This window comes from Ciconia boyciana, chromosome 7 (assembly GCF_034638445.1).
Source record: "Ciconia boyciana chromosome 7, ASM3463844v1, whole genome shotgun sequence".
Taxonomy (NCBI): domain Eukaryota; kingdom Metazoa; phylum Chordata; class Aves; order Ciconiiformes; family Ciconiidae; genus Ciconia; species Ciconia boyciana.
The window spans coordinates 39,388,923-39,407,350 of NC_132940.1; the positions used below are offsets into that span (position 1 = coordinate 39,388,923).

At 54.3% G+C, this 18,428-nt stretch overlaps 1 protein-coding gene across 2 annotated transcripts in view; it reads right to left on the reverse strand.

Moving 5' to 3' along the window:
* Positions 1–472: 472 nt before the first annotated feature.
* EPHB1 (EPH receptor B1) overlaps positions 473–18,428 on the reverse strand; it is a 76,413-nt gene continuing 58,457 nt past the window's right edge. Inside the window, exons 6-16 of one of the 2 annotated variants that reach the window (XM_072867867.1) lie at positions 16,179–16,360; positions 14,811–14,973; positions 12,555–12,663; positions 12,273–12,337; positions 8,245–8,367; positions 6,928–7,175; positions 6,410–6,625; positions 4,087–4,236; positions 3,280–3,473; positions 2,605–2,760; positions 473–2,238 (exon numbers count right to left, since the gene is read on the reverse strand). In XM_072867867.1, coding sequence (XP_072723968.1) covers positions 2,130–2,238; positions 2,605–2,760; positions 3,280–3,473; positions 4,087–4,236; positions 6,410–6,625; positions 6,928–7,175; positions 8,245–8,367; positions 12,273–12,337; positions 12,555–12,663; positions 14,811–14,973; positions 16,179–16,360 — 1,715 coding nt within the window. In that variant the 3' untranslated portion in view covers positions 473–2,129. Of the gene's footprint in view, positions 2,239–2,604; positions 2,761–3,279; positions 3,474–4,086; positions 4,237–6,409; positions 6,626–6,927; positions 7,176–8,244; positions 8,368–12,272; positions 12,338–12,554; positions 12,664–14,810; positions 15,064–16,178; positions 16,361–18,428 lie in introns of both variants that reach the window. The other variant, XM_072867866.1, reaches the window with a different exon arrangement.

The window sequence follows — 18,428 nt, forward strand, 5'->3', positions numbered from 1 at the left end:
CAGGACATGTGGACAGGCGCTGGCAGCAGGCAGAGGAAGGGCTCGTCCCCTTGTATTCGGTGGCAGCAAGCAAATCTGTTGAGGCATCTCCGTGGCGTGGACGGACATGGGGGAAACCCACGGTGCAGACAGACATGGAGCAATCCCATGGTGCAGATCGATGTGGGGCATTCCCACGGCAAGGACAGACAAGGGGCAAACCCACAGCACAAATGGACTCGAGGCACATTCATGGCACTGATGGACGTGGGGCATCCCCATGGCACAGACAGATATGGGGCATCCCTGTGGCGCAGGAGGATGCAGGACATCCCCAAGACATGGATGGATGCAGGGCATCCCCATGGCACAAGCAGATGTGGGGCAACCCCATGGCAGGGATGGATGCGTGAGCAGCACAGAGGGTTTCTCGTACATGTATGAGCCACCATGCCACCAAATTATGGCAGGGACCGGCAGCCCTCAAGGCACAGCTGGGCAGCCTGCCCATGCCGCCACTCCCCCTGCCACATGCGTGCTGCTTGCTGCCAGCGTGGTGCCTGCAAAAGCACGGTGATGGATCATTACAACTCACACACAACCGTCTAAGTAAAAGCCTTAGTAAGAGTTCATTCATTTTATAAACTCTCCGCACGATCCACAGAGGGAAGTTAGATTGCCCAGTCTTACAATATTCTGTGTAAACACTGACACATGTCTAGTAATTTTAACTAGATCAATTTGCAAAGGAGACCAACAGTGGAACAAAAAAAAAAAAAAATCCAATTAAACACAGGGAAACATTCACTGGGAGAGGCTTTAAGGAAGTGAGCTGAAAAATATAGAGGAGGAGGATGGATGGATGGACAGAGAGGTACACGAGACAAATGGACCTACCTCTGAAGCCATGAAACCTAAGTCTGTAATTCAATATCAAAATCCTTAGGTCCGCAAGATGGGGAAAAAAAGTCCTCCTCAGCCATCTTCCATGCATCACTGAGGCTCTGAAGGCCTTAGCAGTCTGTTCCCCAGAGCATCTCTCCTCCTTCTCCAGCAGTCACCAACCCAGTCACAACCACGCAGCGGCTCCTCCGTTCCCATCCCATCCCCGCCGCACCAGCCGGCCCTTGACATCCTCCTCCCCGCTTGCAGGATGCCGAGCGCTTGCTTCACCGCTGGGCACTTCCTTGCTACCTCCCGCCCCCGGGGGCTGTGGGCACAACCCCAGGCCCCCTGCGCCCCCCGGGCTGGGAACCAGCCGGCCGCTGGCCGCAGGGTTGGCAGTGATCTTCCGTTAGGGACAAGCAGCGAGTCCACGGTAGGTTGACAACGTACACACGCGCACGAGCGCACACACACACGGGAACACCTCTTTCCATTTTCCAGGATGGATTTTTTTTTTTTTAATCCTTTTTTTTCCTTTTTGCAAAAAAAATGCAAGCAAAAGAGAAAAAAAAAACCCAAGGTTTTCTATTGAAGGTACATCTCTTCTTCAATATGAAGACATTAACTGGATTGAGTCGGATCTCCCATGCAGCGGTCAGCGAAGTCCTTTGGTAGTTGCCGAAGCAGCACCTGGGTGGGATGGCAGGGAGCTGCGGAGACATCTGAGGACACTTCCACCCGGTCCATGAGCAGAGAGGGGAGCGAAGTGAGCAGGAAGGGCTGGGGCAGGGAGGGAGAGTAAAAGAAGAAAAGGAAGGTGGTTTCTCCAGACGGGGTGCTTAATCTCGTGCCTCTCCCTTCCCCAACAGCCCCTTTCTCCTTCTCAGTTTTGACCACTGCTCACTGGTGGTGGGATTGGAGTCTGGCCTCTAGGGTTTGGGTTTGCTTCCCCAACACACATTGGTTTGTCTTCATTGTGTTTATCTTTTTTTGTTTTGTTTTGTTTTTTAAATATATGATTTGTACATATTTATATGTATTTATACGCTGTTCCCCATGACATGGGTAAGTGTGCTTCTGTTGGTGAGGAACGGAGGTCACCAGTTAGAGATGAGTCCCAGGAACATCCTTTGTCTGTGGTCACAGTCCCCAGGCAGCAGTGGCACCTCTCCAAATGCTGTCCCGCGGCACCCGTCAGTTCCTCCCCTCCCACCTCTGCCCCTCGCTGCGTGCCCCCCCGTCCCCTCCCCATTGAATGAGGGACGTCATGCCATCGAGGTCGGAGACTGACTCATCTGTACTCGCATGGACTGGACGCTGTTCAAGATCTTCTTCTGGTGCCCAGCCAAAGTCACCCCTATTCTCAGGAGGTCTCTGGAAGACAAACAGAGGAATATCAATGGGCAGCTGAGGGTTGGTGTATCAGTTTTGCTGTCTCTAAGTGGGGTGAGGGATGTAAGCTCAGCTGGTCCATGCCTCTCAGCAGAAGAACAAACACAGAGCTCAAGCGCAGCCCTGTGAGCATCACTGGGGCAAGGAGGGACCAAGAGCAGGGAGACACTTGCATGCTGACCCTGAGATGGTGAATGCGGCCACCTCCAGACCCAGGATGCTTCTGCTGACCGGTGTGATGGATGCCCACACCCTTCCTCTGCAGGTGTGTTGCACCGACCTTCCCACCTCCCCACAACCCCAACCCACTCCAGGCAGCACCCACCCCTGGTGTGGCACCCAACTCACTCGGACGTCATTTGGGCAACGAGCTGCAGGGAGGTGAAGCCAGCGGTCAGGAAGCTGTCCCTGTACTGGCTCATCTTCACGGCGCTCAGCCAGTCATCTACTGAGGTAAAGGCAGTGAAGTCGGGGATGGAGCGGTCGAGGAGGGGCTGAGAAGGCCTGCAACAGGACACACTGCTGGGGACAAGCCCGGCCGGCACCAAGGGGCTGCCATGCACGAGCCCGGCTGGTGCATGGCAATGTTCCCCAACCCACCCTCCTGCGCCCTCATGCTCCCCCGGCACTGCCCTGCTCCTGGCATATGCCTGAGACAAGGAAGTCCATGAGGAAGGCCTGTCCCATGGGAATACCACTCTGCCAAGCAGCGCTTTGCAACCCTGCACGTTGTAATCCAGCTGCAGGAGCTGCAGGGATAGAGACGCCAGCAGAGGAGACACCATGCCCATATGGTCAGATGCCATGAAGAATCAATAGCAAAGAATTACTGCTGTTGCTTGACTGAAAACTACATGTTCTTTGTCTGACTGTCAGGTGGAGCAAAGACAGAAACCCCCCATGCCTGGTGAACGATTTATGAATTCCTGTCCTTCCCTCCGGCAGCACGAGCCACTTGGGGACCCTTTTGTGACAGCTTGGGATGTCGACATGAGAGCATCCCTTGTGCACTGGGAGACTCACACAGCGGTGATGGTAGCCACAGTTTTGAGGCTTGCCGGGTTGCGGATCATTTTATCAAGGGTGTTGACTATCTCAGTGAAGCGCGGGCGGGTGTTGCGGTCCTTCTGCCAGCAGTCCAGCATCAGCTGGTGCAGGGCGGCAGGACAGTCCATGGGCGGCGGGAGCCGGTAATCCTGCTCAATCGCGTTGATGACCTGCAGGGCAGTGGGGGAGAAAGCAGCACATGAGGATGAGGTACTCGGAGGTCTTACGTAGGGAAAACCGCAGCCACAGTGGGGGGTGAGCCACCCCTGCCGCTCCTCTCCCCGAGTCGAGCTGCCTGTGTAGGCAGAGGTGTTACAGGCAGTGCTGCCGCAGGCCGGGAAGGCAGCTGCCAGCCCATTTGATCATCAGCAAAGGGAGCAGGAGGAGATGCTCCCAGCTCCAATGGAGCCAGGGCTCTTGGAGGTTAATCTCCGCTCTGATGCTCCATGCGCTGCAGTTCCTCCCAGCGGAGAGCTGCCACTCATTATCTCGGCAGATCGCGTCGGAGTACAGCAGTCCAACTACCAAAGCTCTTTCCCCGCTTGTAAACCCTCTGAACATTTTCAAAGGCCTTGCAGCTTCCTGAAGTCCAATTACCAGCCCGCTGGCGTTTCTTCCCAATTTCCCTCCTTGCATCCTCTTGCTCACCAGCCTGTTTCATCTCCAAACCCGAGCGCTGCCAAGGCTCCGGGAAGGAGCTGATAGCCATTCAGGCAGGGCTTTCGTTTGGGAATGAGCCCCCACACACCCCACAGAGCTGCGTAGTTGACCCCCAGTGCTTACATCTTGGTTGGACATGTCCCAGTAGGGCCTCTCCCCGAACGACATCACCTCCCACATGACGATGCCGTAGCTCCAGACATCGCTGGCCGAGGTGAACTTGCGGTAGGCGATGGCCTCTGGCGCTGTCCACCTGACGGGGATCTTCCCCCCCTACGGAAAAAGGGAGAGCAGCTGAGAAACGGCTCCCTTGACAGAGGAGCCCGGACACCCGTGAGACAGGGTTGGAGCCGTCCTGCACACCCCTGGCCACTGGTCCCCAGGGACACCACTGAGGAGTTGGCAGGTGGTACCCGATGGGACAAGGAGGCAGGAGCCGAAAACACCTCCATGAATTTATCTCGCACCTGCACAAAAGGGTTTAGCTAAACTAAACAAAAGGGTTTATCCAAGGGTTTATGCTACTCAGGCGTCACCCCTGAGTGACACCTCTCCTCTCTGGCTGCTCTGCAGGACCTGGCACATCAGTGGCCCATTCCTGGGTCCCTTCCTGGGGAGACATCAGGTGACAAGGGCTACGCAGGACTGTGCTAGCACTCAGATATGGAGCCGCAGGTATCCCCGTCCCTCAGTTTTCAGTGGAAACAAGGTCTAACCTAAGAGCATCCTCTATGGCATCATCTGGGCTCCCACAGCTGCTGGAAGGTCCTTCTGGTCCCACTTTTGGAGTGGGAGGCAAAAAGCAAAACACCTTTAAGCCCCAAAGGAGACTTGGAAAGCACTGGAATAGGGAAGTGTCTTTGGCAGAGCGCCCCTCATTTCTCCTAAAAGCTCAAAATCAGGCTCGGCCTCTCAAGCCACCCCATCAAGCTAGGGCAGGTCCCAGCTCCTGGCAGGACAGGAAGGGCTGGAGGCCCTTCCCGAGGGGGCAAGGATGCCGCAGAGGGGCAGCACGTACAGAGGGGACTGCTCCCTGGGCAATAACTGCTAAAATAACAGCAAAAAAAGCCAATGGCTGAAGGAAAACCACAGACATGCATGGTATTTACTCCAAGCAGAATTGCATTGTAAATCGTTTAGCGCAATTGTTTTCTGTAGCCTTTCTGACGAAGAGTCAGCTGCTCTTGAAGGACGAATGGCAAAAAATTTGATTTGAATAACTACAAATGGAGAAATTAACTGCGAGGTTGTTTTTCCTGCCTTTTCCCCAGAGCTAAAAACCTGCTGTGGGAGGCAGAGTGATGTAATCGCAGGCACAGCATCACTTCCCAGCTGCCGGGGAGATCTATTATGGCCTAAATTAAATAAAAACACAGACGAGATAATCTCTTTTATCTCTAAAGGTGGGGAAAGGCTACTTCATGCCTCATCCCAGCAGCTACTGCTGGGGTCTTTGAACAAAAAATAAATGATGGGTGTCTGCTCAAAGGCCACTGCCTACAGGATGGGTGTGGGCAGGGAGCGGGGCAGGTCCAAGAAGGGGGGAAAAGTCCCGCAAGCATGGGAGGAAGAACAAGGGGCTGCAGCCAGGCCAAAACACGAAGCCAGCCTCAAAGGCACCTCTGTGGGTTTACCATTTTGGAGGCTGAAGCCAGCCCCGGCGCCTGGGCACAGCTCGGCAGCCCAAGGCACTGCTTCTGCAGGAGTTGGTGCAGCCTTGTGCTTGCACCCAATGCATGCTTTTTAATTAATCAATTAGATGAGGTCAGCAGGTTGCTCATCCCCTTCTCCTCTGTTCATCCTTAACACCAATAAGGGTCTTATGAGCCCACCGGCAGGAGGATGGCTGTGGTGGGGACCTGGGGGTTCCCCTGGGGCAGTGGGGAGCAAGGGGAGAGCAGGGCTGCCATTACCTACGAATAGTTAATTAAGGACGAGAAGGGTGGCTGGGGAATGGCGGAGCTCCCGTTAGGCTTATCTCTTTAATTAAGCCTGGAACAAGTTTCCAGAAGAGAAAGGCAGACTAGACCTGGAGCACTGGGGAAAGGGGAGTTAAAAGGCCATTGCTGTGCCATCAGGAGATGCTGTGATCTCCCTGCCTCCCCTTCCCGGTCTCTCCAGGGACTCCTCCATGCACCTTCCCTCCACGGAGGAGAGGGAAGAGGCTTATCTGCAAAATGCCGAGGGCAGAAAGGTGCTTGAGGGAGGAGGGAGGCAGAACACTCATAAAAGGGAGGAAGAGAAAGGAACGAAAAGAAGACAGGAACTGTAGCCAGGGTCTCCAGGCCATGAGCCTACATGGTGGGAACCCTCCTGAGATGCTCCCACCCATGGCAGAAGCTCTGGGGCATACGCCCAGTACCCCTCTCCCAGCTCCAGCTGGCAGTGCATGAAAGGCAGGCATGGGGGATGCCGGGCAAGACCAAGTCTTGCAAGAGGTACATACCAAGGAGCTGGTGTAGGTGGGGTCAGATGTATCATCCTGCAAGTAGCGTGAGAGGCCAAAGTCCGACACTTTGCACACCAGGTTGCTGTTGACCAGGATGTTCCTGGCAGCCAGATCTCGGTGCACGTAATTCATCTCTGCAAGGTACTTCATCCCAGCAGCAATTCCTCTGAGCATCCCCACCAGCTGGATCACTGTGAACTGCCCATCGTTTTGCTGCGATCAGAAAGAGCAGGCGCCACAGTGAGTGTGCAGACCCTACCATGGGACCAGAGCTGCTCACCCCAAACCTTGGGACAATGCTGCACCTCCCAAGAGGACTTCCCAGCTGCCTTGCCCTGCCTAATTAAAGCAGAGGTATGCCAGCACCAAAACACACGTGTTTTGGGGGTGTACGGCACACTGCAACCACCTCCCAAGCTAAGGAAACAGATTGGGATTTACAGGACAGGATGCCAACACCTCATTCCCGAATCCCATAGCTGAACAACAGCCCGCATGGCCCCACCTCGTCTTACCCGCAGGAACGAGTCCAGGGCCCCATTTTCCATGAACTCTGTGATGATCATGACTGGTCGGCTTTTGGTCACCACCCCTTCCAGCCGAATGATGTTAGGGTGGTCAAACTGCCCCATGATGCTGGCCTCGCTCAGGAAATCCCGGCGCTGCTTCTCGGAGTAGCCAGCTTTGAGCGTTTTGATGGCCACGTAGATCTCCCGCTTGCCAGGTAACTTCAGGCGTCCTTTATACACTTCTCCAAACTCCCCTGCAAGTGCAAGTGCATCCACTACCACCTCCTCCTCCACATAAAACATTGCAGAGAGTAATGGTAACTTGAGCTGCTTGGTCTCCAAACCAACAGGCTGAGAAATGTCAGCCAGTTAACACTTCAACGATGCTCTCCTCTATAAATCTACTTGCCTGTCCTCTTTAAAAGGGGCAACATCTGCTGCTGAGGATGTGTTTGGGGTTGCAACCTTCTCCAAGGTGACAGAGCCCAGCACTGACAGAAGCAGAGGCTGGGGCTGCTCTTGCAAACCCCCGCAAGAAGGATTTGCAGAGCAAGAGCATCAACATTTAAGGGCTACTTCAAATATAAGGTGTTGGCGTTAACAATCTCAGTTGCCTTTTTGCACATCACTTATCTTGGAATGGAAAATAATTGGGCTGTTTTCACTGCTGCCCCCTGATTTGAAATACAGAGAAAGCATCCTGTCATTTTCAGCGGGAGAGCTTTTCCTTCACCAAGGCAAAATTTGCCTGGGGACGGATTACACTGAAGCCAGGTTTGCAGGCACTTTGCCTTGATGAGCAGCAAAGGGCAGCTGATGCATCGCTGAACTTGATCTCAACCGAACTAGCTCATTGCTTCTTTGCAGCTTCCCTCCCGGCTTCTCACTTTCTCTTCTACGAGTACAACACAGTTATTTAAAAATGGCAATAAAAGCAGCACAGATGACATACAGATACGTGTACACGTGTGTATATATACATATGTATGGGAACATGGCACAGACTAGAGCGAGATCTGGCTTTTTCTTGTTATCTCATGGAAAAGCCAAGTAGAAAATCCCAAGAGGCCACCCAGTCACCCAGCGAATATGTTCATGAAGGCTTTCACAACTCAGAGGAACTTTGAGAGCAGAAATCAACCTTGTGTCTGCCCTAAGCCACCACAAACCCAGGAAAACCTGATGTCTCGAGGCTTCCTTGAGAGTTTCCCAGTGAAGGACCACATGTGCACCCCCAGAAAATTGCTCCAGGTAGGTGTCTGGCCACGCAGGAGAGGTGGAGAGGGCAGGGAGGGACGGGCAGCAGGGGACGGTGAGACCCACCTGCTCCAATGACTTCTTCAATCTTCACAAAGGATACATCTATCTCCTTGGCAAACTCTCGAACTGCCTCATTGGGGTCCTCATAAGTGAAGGGGTCGATGTAGATCTTCATCCCTGGAGACCCTTTTTGCAAAAAATATGGGAGCAATGGCAAAAGGGAGAGAAACAAAGAGCAGTTGTGCCATGGCCAAGAACTGGAGACCCCTGTGTCCTCACGCCCTCCGTACACCTGTTAAGATGCCTGCTATCACTGTGCTCACCTGTGCCACCTCCATAGACCCTTATCAGTCTCTTTGGTCCCCCCACTCCACCTGACCCTCCCCTGCATCCCCTCCTTTCCCTCTCTGCCCTCCAATCCTTCACCGTTATCCTTCCTCTTCCTCCTCCCTGGCGATGGGGAGCAGTTACAGACCTGAACTACAATTAGCCAGCTTTATGGTGAGGGTTTTACAAGGCTCCATGCATTAGTGAAGAAATATTTATTTACCCAAAAAGGCTCTGATAGCTTTGTGGCGGCTACTAAATTGACAGAGTGCAGCAATTATAATCAACAACCTGTATGGAGCCACAAAATACGGCTTGGCTGGCCTCCATGACAAGTGCACTGTCCCTTGCACAGGGCCAATAGGCGTCAGCAAGATCCAGCCATGCTGCAGGGAGATTCAGCAAGCGGGCTCTTGCCCTTTTCAAATGGGGAGAAAAATCAAAACAGGCCCCCACATTCCCCAAATGGGGTTTGTAGACATGGTGTTTGGATGCCCTGGGGCTTGCAGAGCTGCCCCAGGCACGGCCTGGGGGCAGAGAATGGCCAGAGCACGGCCACAGGGCAGAGTACAGCCACCACCATCCCCAGGGCTCAGCAGGGCACTAGCATTATACTGCGGTCCCCACAGGGGACCCAGAGAGGGCTGTGGTGCCCCTTTGGGCATTCAGCCTCCCATACCATGTCTTACCCAAAAAGGGGACCAGGGGTGGCGTAGCACCACGTCATCTCTGGAGGAGATCGGAGGGACATCGCTGCCCAGTCCTCCTCCCCAGGGTACCTCGGTGTTATGGTGATTAATGGCGTTTGATTACGCTGTTAAGGACCTCACCAAGGGCCACGATCCCGTTGCGCTGGTGCTTTCCAGGGCCTTTCTAGAGCTGATGCACAGACGACCGCATGGACCACAGCATCGTCTCTGCGCAGCTCCGCGCCGGGAATCTAAATTGGCTCCCGGCTGCTTTGCAAGTTTCCCAGCAAGTAATTCGGGAGGAGGCATGAAAGCCTCGCAGCAGGGCTCTGCTGGTGTAAAACAGCCACCAAGGGAGAACTGCTTGCGGGGCCCCCAGGACTCGGGAGGGACCAAGCAGGAGCATCCTCATCCCCAAAAGGGGCATCTGGGGCAAAAGCTCTGCGCCTCGGAGGTGGGCGGGGAAGGCTGCAATGAAGCCATCTGTGCATCTCCCAGTTCATAAATCCCTTTACAGCTCTGTCTCATACACTTTAACTGCCCCATAAATTTTTTTACAAGAGCAGCTGATGCTCCAGCCAGGATTACAAAGGGATTTACAGGATCGTAACTGAGACTGACTCACTGATCAAAATATTGAAGAAATAAAGGAGACAATAACGCCAAAGTTTCCTTGCCCACTGCCAACACAGGCTGGTTTTCAAACACCCTCTGATATGCCCCAGGGTCTGCCTGTGGGCTCAGTAAACACCATGTTCAGCTCCCCCCTAATCCCCATCCCATCCGAATGAGTGGGATTAGGGCACCTAAACCCATTACCCATCTCTGCAAACCTCAGTCACTAGCTCATCATCGCCACGCTGGCAAAAGCTGGACGAAATGCCGGGTACCGGAGCACAACATCAAAGGCAACTCATGCTGAGCCTGCCTGCAAAGAGAGCTTTGTGCTCTTAAAATCGCCCCAATACTCCTAGAAACTGGATTAGGCCATTTATCACTACTGCAGACAATGGCAAATATTTTCTCAGTCTTTGAAAGTTGAAGTGCTCTGCACTGCGACCCTAACTCCAGTGTTAAGATTCCTTCCAACATCATTTTTCCTTGGGAATAAATATCGTCGAGACAGAGAAAAACCCTTGCCTGCTGAATTGCTGCTGCTTCAACAGGGTGCTTTCCCTATTTCCCCTATCTCAAAGCTCCTGGTGAAGCAGTGGCAGAGATAAAGCATGAGAAATTACAATCTGAGAGACCCCATCTCACCCCAAAACCCACCCGGGGAAGTCCTTGCCAGCAGCAGGCAGCCGGTGATCCCCGGGGGGCTCCCAGGAGGAATGGCAGAGCTGCACCAGGGAGGCTGTAATTGCCATGCTACTAAACACACGGGTGATTTGTTCTGGTGGATGCGCTCGTTTCTCCATTAGTTGCTCGCCACAAATTTCCCACCTGTTTTGCTCGAGCATCTGCAATAATCAAGCGCCTGGAGGCTCGCTAACCTTGAAAGGGTTTTGCTGCATGTCCAGGAGCCCCAGCACTCCTGGCTTTCAGGCACCAATCTTCACATCGCCTAGCTTTAAAAACTAAACACAGACACTCGCTTCATTGCTTTCCTACCCGGTTTGAAAACCCTGGGTTTTGGGGTGCTTGGGGCGAGCTAGGGATGCACACAGGGTGGGGAATATTTCAAAATGGGGAAAACGTGAAAAATAAGTCCACCTGCAGCCCGACATGGGTTTAGCCATCAGGCATCAAATAAATCTTCCCCTGGCACCCACGGTGCAGAAACACAAAGAAAAGAGGGAGGAAAAGCACAGGTCCATCATATTTAAGTATCACCCAGTGATGTTTGGAAACGAGTTTATTGTTTGCTGGGAGGTTTACAGCCCCTCACAGCCCCATCACCACATTGGGAGGGTTTGGTATGAAGCTGAGAAGGTCAAAAGAGATCTAGTAAGCTGTTGCTAGCTTGGCTGGGCTCTCCTGGCTGCCTCCAAACCCTTTCCTTCCCTGTCAGCCCTCCCGTTTTCTCTGCCAGGCTGATTGCTTCATCTCCATCCCTCCCCTCTGCTCACCCATCCTGCTCCCCACTTCCCCAGCCATCCTTCACCCATCCCTGCATCCCGCCGCCATCCCTTTTCCCCAAGCAGGTGCCCAGGACCCAGGGATGGTTTCTTCCTGCAAGGCAGCAAAATGCATGTGGGAGGCATCTCTAGAAGAGTGTAAATGGGATTTACATCCCGTGGGGACAGGGCATGGAGCCTGCCGGCACCGGGTGGCAACTCCTCACACCCTGGAGCTGCTGCTTTGCTGCTTTATTATCATTTCCAGCAATCACAACGGCCCGCTGGCTGCTTTACCAGGAGCTGGAGGAGCACCTGAGCACGCATTATACACAACACGCGCCTCAAATTTATTCTGGTGCACAGCTCCACTAACTGCAAAGGTGTCTTAGGAAAAAGCCTGTCAAGCTCAGGCTCTCCTAGTTGTTTACCAAGGGGATCAGCAGCCCAAAGCCAGTTGAACCTTCCTAGTCACTGGCCACACATCCTTCCCGGAGCAGGATGCAGGGCAAGCATCAGCTGCACAGCCAGGACAGCAGCAAAGCCAGCCACCAGCCCTCACTCCCCGGCCACGCTCCCAAAATCCACAGAGTCCCTTTAGCGGTAAGAGCAGCCCAGCACCGATCCTGGCCTGGGCAGAGCCTGTGGCAGGAGATCAGAAGCTCATCCCCCCTCCACACACTGTCTCCCTCCTTCCCTTCCCTCTTTGGGAGTCTTCACAGCATCCTCTCCCCATCCCCTGTCCCACTACATCCCCTGTGCCCCTCATCCCCCCAGATCCATCCCCCAAATCCCCCCTGTTGCTCTTCTTTTCCCACCCACAATGCTGCACCACTGCAAAACACTTGCAGACACCTTGACACACAGCTGTGGACATCTCTACTCCCACCCTACAGTCCTCTCCATCTGCCCCGTGGGGCTTTCATCCCCACACCATGCACATTTGAAGGTGGAGGACTGGGGCACATGCCATGTGCAGGTTTAGGAGTGTTTCCCCTACCCGCTTTTCCCCGCTCACCTCTCCCAGTGCTGTAGTGCTGTAATTTATCACTGTACACCGCCTCCTTGCTGTAGGCACGCTTCCTGGGAGAAGAGGGGAGAAAACAGCCAGGCTTGAGGAACCAGCGGCTGGCAACGGCCCCGAACCACTCCCCTGCCAGCAACACTCAGCAAGAGGTGGCAGCTCGGCGCTCCCTCCAGCTATAGGAATCCCCCATCCCTCCCCTCCTACCCCAAATCTCTCCCAGCTGCATCTCATTGCCTCCACCTTCTAGGGAGGCAGCATCCCACGGGGACCCACCTGCTGCAGACGATGGAAATGGCCACCAGTGAGACGATGAAGACCACTCCAGCCGCTGCGGACCCCGCAATCAAAGGCAGCTGCTCTCTCAGCTCCGACTTGTAGTCATCTGCAAGAGAAGAGGGACGGGGTGAATTCTCCCTTGCATGCTCATGGAGTAAGAGCAGTCTCCTGGGAAGGGGCCCCATAATGCCCACTCTGACTCCGTGGGTGCTGCTCCCATGGGAGGGTGGTGGGAAAAGGGGGATCCAGGTTGGAGCGCTAGTTGAGGCAGGTGATGAGCCAGTGCTGCGTTGCACAGGGAACGATTGTCACACTTGGCTCACACATACTTTGGGTTCAAAATATGGAAGACAAGGTCCTGGGAATGAAGTCAAACCAATGCGCATGGGCCCCGTTTCCCAAAGAGATCAGGTTCACAAGGTGGCTTTGTCCGTGCCTCTGGGGTTTCTCTTCCCTCAATAAATTTAAACCTGTTGGACATTTTGACCAAATTTAACATGAGGTCTCACGGACACAAAGTTCCTACAAGTTGCAGGAAAGGAGGAAGAGAAAAGACTGCATTAATAACAAAACCAGCTGCGTAAGGCTGCGCCAGGAGTTCAGCCACATTAGACACCGGAGAGTCCACCACACAACAGTGAACCTTGAGAGAGCAGCCCAGGAGAACACGAGCCCCTTTGCTGCAGGTCTGCTTGTAGGTTTTTACATCTCGACAGATGGCATGAGCCAACTCCTTTTGCAGAGCCACGGCAACCACAGCATCCCTTCCATACTGAGCATCCCTCAAACTCTCTGCATCCCCTCGGCCACCCTCTGCGTCCTTCAGCAGCAGGCTGGGGTGAAAGCCAAGGTGGCACAGGGCGGACTGGACATGCCTGGAGGAACCCCAAGAAAGCCACTTGCAACCTCCATGTGTCTCCCCACATTTTCCCCTTCTCCTGCCCCACCCCGTTAGCAGTGTAGGTACCCGCAGTGGGCAGTATCCAGCAGAGCTCACATCCTGGGGGCTTCTGCAGCCCTCCAGAAACATCCCCTCTCCAACCATCCCCAGCAAGGTTTGCCAGGCTGTGCAAGCAGCCACAAGCAAGGGTTAAAATAAAATTAACTCCAAAAGAAAGTATTTAGCACCCTTTTATCTGTATTTTTCTACTCCGTGGTTAATTACTAGCAACTGGATTTATCTCTTGCATGCCGCTTAAATCCTAAGAAATTCTCATCTAACAATCAATTATTATTTAATAATCTACACTATCCATTCTTACTAAATTTCAATTAATTGCTTATTTGAGGCAGGATTTTCCTTCTCGCTTCTCTAATCCTGAATATTCAAGGCATTGGGGGAGCTTACTACCATTTCCTTCCCTTCGGTTGCCCTGCGTGGTTTTCCTCTTCCCACCCCAGCTGGCATTCGACATGAGTGCAAGCATGGGGCGACCCAGTTTTAGGAACAAAGAAAAGTTTTAGGAAAGACAGCCAAGCAGGGCTGGGACCCGTGTGTGTCACCTAAGCGGAGCAGGAACCATGCCAGCAGTGGCAGGGAAGGGGCTCTCTGCAGGGAATTCAGCTGCCCCAGAGGTAGGACCACGAAAGGAGCCTTGCTTCACTCACTGACTTCTGGATTAGTCCTGAAGCTGGGATTAATGAAAAAACCTTCTCATGAGTTATTGGTCTCTAAAGGGATCTAGTGTTTGTGGGTGCGGTGAAAGGCTGGGGCCAGAAGAACGACAGCATGACTCTGACAAGGAGGCCAGAAGAAGCCATGAAGGTCATGAGCTGGCCCTTTCCCTTCGACACATCACCTCAGGGTGGGAAATCAGTTTTCAGTGATGGGTCTGACCCTTCCAGCTTTGCCCTGATGGGTCAGATGCAGCTCTGAGCACCCCAGAAGAGCAACCCTGGAGAGCATCCCAGGAGTCCTTCCTCCAGGGGTCTACAACCCTTCGCTCCTCCCCACCCTGCTGTGCCAGACTCACAGCCAGTGGCAGTGGGGGCTCTGCCACCACAGTCAGAGGCAGGAAAGACAAAACTGCAGCTAAATAGCAGGGGAGAAAACAGAGCTAAGAGATTTAAAGCAGATTACTCCTCCAGCTGGCGATTAATAAGATATCGCTGTAAATCACCTGGCTTTTGCCACGCTGCCCGCTGGGAGAGAGGTTTGCGGAGACAAGTTCATTTAATCCAATTAGAGCCCAAAGCTGTCGCTGGAAAGACAACCACCCTCTTTGCCTCCCTGTCCCCCGATCCCGGACTCACCGTCCGTCAGCGTCTGGAAGCACATCTTCCCACTGTACTTGCCGTAGCCAGCCACAGTACGGGCTCGCACCTGCACCACGTACACCATGCCGGGTCGCAGCCCCTCAATCCTGGCTGTGTTGGTCTGGCTGCGGGCCATGGAGGAGTTGTACTCATTGTGGTCCTGTGGGCACGGCCGAGAGAGACGGTCAGCGGTGGGGACAATGTACCCTGCAGCCCATCCGTCCCCGTTCACGGCAGGGATGAGGTTTATCTGCAGGGGGATAAAGCAGTGGCCCTGGCTCTGCTCCAGGAGGACAAGCAGCAGAGCCTGGGCAAGGTGGCTCAGACCCTCCTGGTTGCCCTCGATCCCTGACACAGAGGATCCCACAGATGCAGGACCCGCAAGCTCTGCCTGGCCTCTGGGGAGCTATGGAGGTCCCCGCAGCACGTACCTCCCCAGCAGCCCCCTGGCCCCACCATAGCGAAGAGCATGGAACAGCAGGGGGAAACAATAAGAGCATCCAGAGCAAAAACACTCATAAGCAGCAAATTCCTCATCTTCAAACCACTGACGTTCCTGCACTTTTCAGAAACGTCATGCAGTTATGGAAACACTGTAACACGCCCTACATGACCCCGCTCAAGCAGGTTCAAGGGCAACTTGCCTCTGCCGAAAACCCCAGCCCCTACAGTTGCTGCTCTGCTGGCAGGGGTCCTTGTGCTAAACCTTGGTAGAAACATCATGCATCTCAAATCTCATTTTTTGCAACATTCCCCAGTGATTTACCATAAAGGGGTCACTGGTGAAATAATCTAATTATTCACATTTAGAGGAATTAATTAAAGCTGGCAAGATGCAGGAGAGATGGAACAGCTTGGGCTCGGCACGGTTCACCACAAGGGTTGAGAGCGTGTGCCCTGCGGGGAAGGACAGCTGCCAGCGAAAGGACCCGGCAGGAGGCAGTGACCCGCGACAGGGACAACCCTGATAACCTTTGCCGGTCTTCACCATCCCTCTCCTTTCCTCCTGATGCTGTCCCCACACTCCGGGTCCCTGCTCACCCTAGCAGATACCAGAGCCAAGGCAGCAACAGGCACTGATGTGCTGGAGAAAATGCTGCCCACGGGGGAGGAATTAGCATCTGCAGCCGCAACATCGCTTCCCTTCCTCTGGTTGCACGTCGTTCCCAGCCTCTGGAGCCAGGCATCCATCCCATGGCCTGTCCCACTACCCAGACCCTTCCCAGCAAAGAGCCTGACTCAAACCTTGTCAATGTTCCCCCTCTCCCAGCAAGCTCAGGACCTGAGCAGCTTCCCGACAGCACTGTACAAAGCTCTGTGTGCCCCCATTCCACCCTCCATTGCGAGGTTTCCACCCGAGCTTACCGCTGCCGGCCTGGAGCCCACGGTGCTGCTGACGTCGGGTGCACAGATGCGGCTCACCTTCTCGTAGTAGCGGATCTCGTAGTCCAGGATGATGCCGTTGGGCTGCTCGGGCTGAGGCCAGGAGAGCGTGATGCTCCTCATCGTGGCGCTCACCTGGTGCATGATGGGGACAGTGGAGGGTGCTGCCAAGAAGCGGGGAGGGAGGGAAAATTAATGGACAGGGGTAGGACCGATGGCCCTGGGGAGGGACAAAATCTCCTGGGCACGTGGAACATCCCGAATCTCCCATGCCTGCAGTTGTTCTCCCCATGGGACAAGCTCACACATGAGCAGTGGGAAGAGTGGCATCTCAGCAGCTTACGTGGAGCCAGAGCAGCAAGCCGGCGAGGGAATTCTGGTATTTAAACCAATTATTCTTTTTAATTAGGGGCTTAGAAATCCTCGGTGTTCCTTCTCCCTGGGATTGCTGGCTCCAAGGATGTCTCCCATGGAGGGGCAAAGACAGCAAAGCTCTCCCCAGCAGGGACAAACCAAGGCTCAATGACGGCGCCCAGCTCTGCTTGCCATCTTTTGCCATAACAGCTTCTCTGGGGGAGCCAGCACCGCAGGGGCCTGCACCACAGCTGCAACCCCACATGCTGTCAGTAATACAACGTAGGAGCAAAAATCTGCCTACCCTGAGGATGATGACAGGAAACCAGGGCAGGGACACCCCACCCCAGCAAGGGGACCCCAAGGTGCTGGAGCCTGTAGCACAGCTTCGGCTCAGCCCTGGCCTGGAGGAGCTGCTGGGTCCACTCCTAGGGGCTCTCTGGGGATGCTCATCCTCAGCGCCCAAACGTGCTTCTCCTGGGAGTTTTATTTCCAAAGCCCAAACACTTGCAGAACAGTCTCAAACCATCCTTCAGCTCCTCACCCGCCCCAGGGCCATGACGCAAGGGTGCTCGAAAGGCAGCGCCTCCATCCCTGCAGCCCCGAGACCTCCCGGAAGCAAACCACAGGGGTCCCGGGCATCTTGTCGCAGCATCCCCAGAGAAAGCAAGATGCTCGGCACTGACCGAGCACACAGTCAGCATCGGATGCAAGCCCGGCATGGTTTGTCCGACCCCCTTCCCTCCCTGCCTCCTTGATTTCTAATCAGTCTTGCCAGCCACACCACACACCACGCTGCTCTGCAAAGCCGCCCATAGTATTTCAGTTCACACACCAGACTGGAGCTAAGCGAGCAGGTTTCCTAAAATAGCTGCCAGGCACATTGTCCCCACTGCCACTGCTCCCTGCCCCGCTCTCCACATGCACTGGAGCAATCCCAGGGCTGCTCTGCACCTGCTGAGGAGCCGAGCATCCCTGGAACTGACCACCCCCGGAGCCAAGCACCCCCGGAGCTGAGCATCCCTGGAGCCAAGCATCCCCAGAGCTGAGCATCCCCAGAGCTGAGCATCCCCAGAGCCAAGCATCCCCAGCAGCAGCAACACCATCCTTCCACTGTCAAGGACACCAAGCCACTAAATTAGCCAGGAGCCACTTTTCCAAAGGCTTTTTGCCCTCCAAGTTATACTTGAAAGAGCCAGAGCCAGCCAATACGGCCCTGATCCTGCACTTAATCCTACCAAAAGCCTCCAAAAAAGGTACCCAATTCCCTCCACACCCAAAGCGGCGCTGGCATAACCTGCTCGCAGGGTAAGCTCCCTATCCAGTGCAGGCAGTGCTGGGCAGGGAAAAGGCCTCCTCCCCATGGATACAGGGCAGAGCTGACCTTGGCACAACCAGCTCGGGGCACGGGATCGTGCCACAGAGGGAATCTGGGGGTGGCAGGAGCCCCGCTCCGCACAGCCGCACTGGGAGATGTCAATAGTCCAGCACCACCTTTGTTTACCCAACATATTTAATCCTGTATTTTTTTTTTAATCTCTCCACATACGCTCCGAGAAGATGCTCGTGGGCTGAAATTAAACACTTAGCTTGATTGCTGTTTTGTTAATTGCTGCATTCCCCGCCCCATTAGTGCAGATAGCAGCATGCAGGCAGATGTGGCTGGGGGCAGCCCTGCGGGGTGAGATGCAGCAACCAGCCTGGATCCGGCCCCACACGGGGAAAGCAGGTGGATAAACCCCCTGCAAAGCCAAAGGGATTTTAGAGGGACAGTACTGATCTTGCCCTTGACACACCTGATGCATTGCCATCAGGTTACCCCGCAGCCCATCCTGCGGCACTGGGAGCATTTCCACATTAATATTCAGCCTTTGCAAG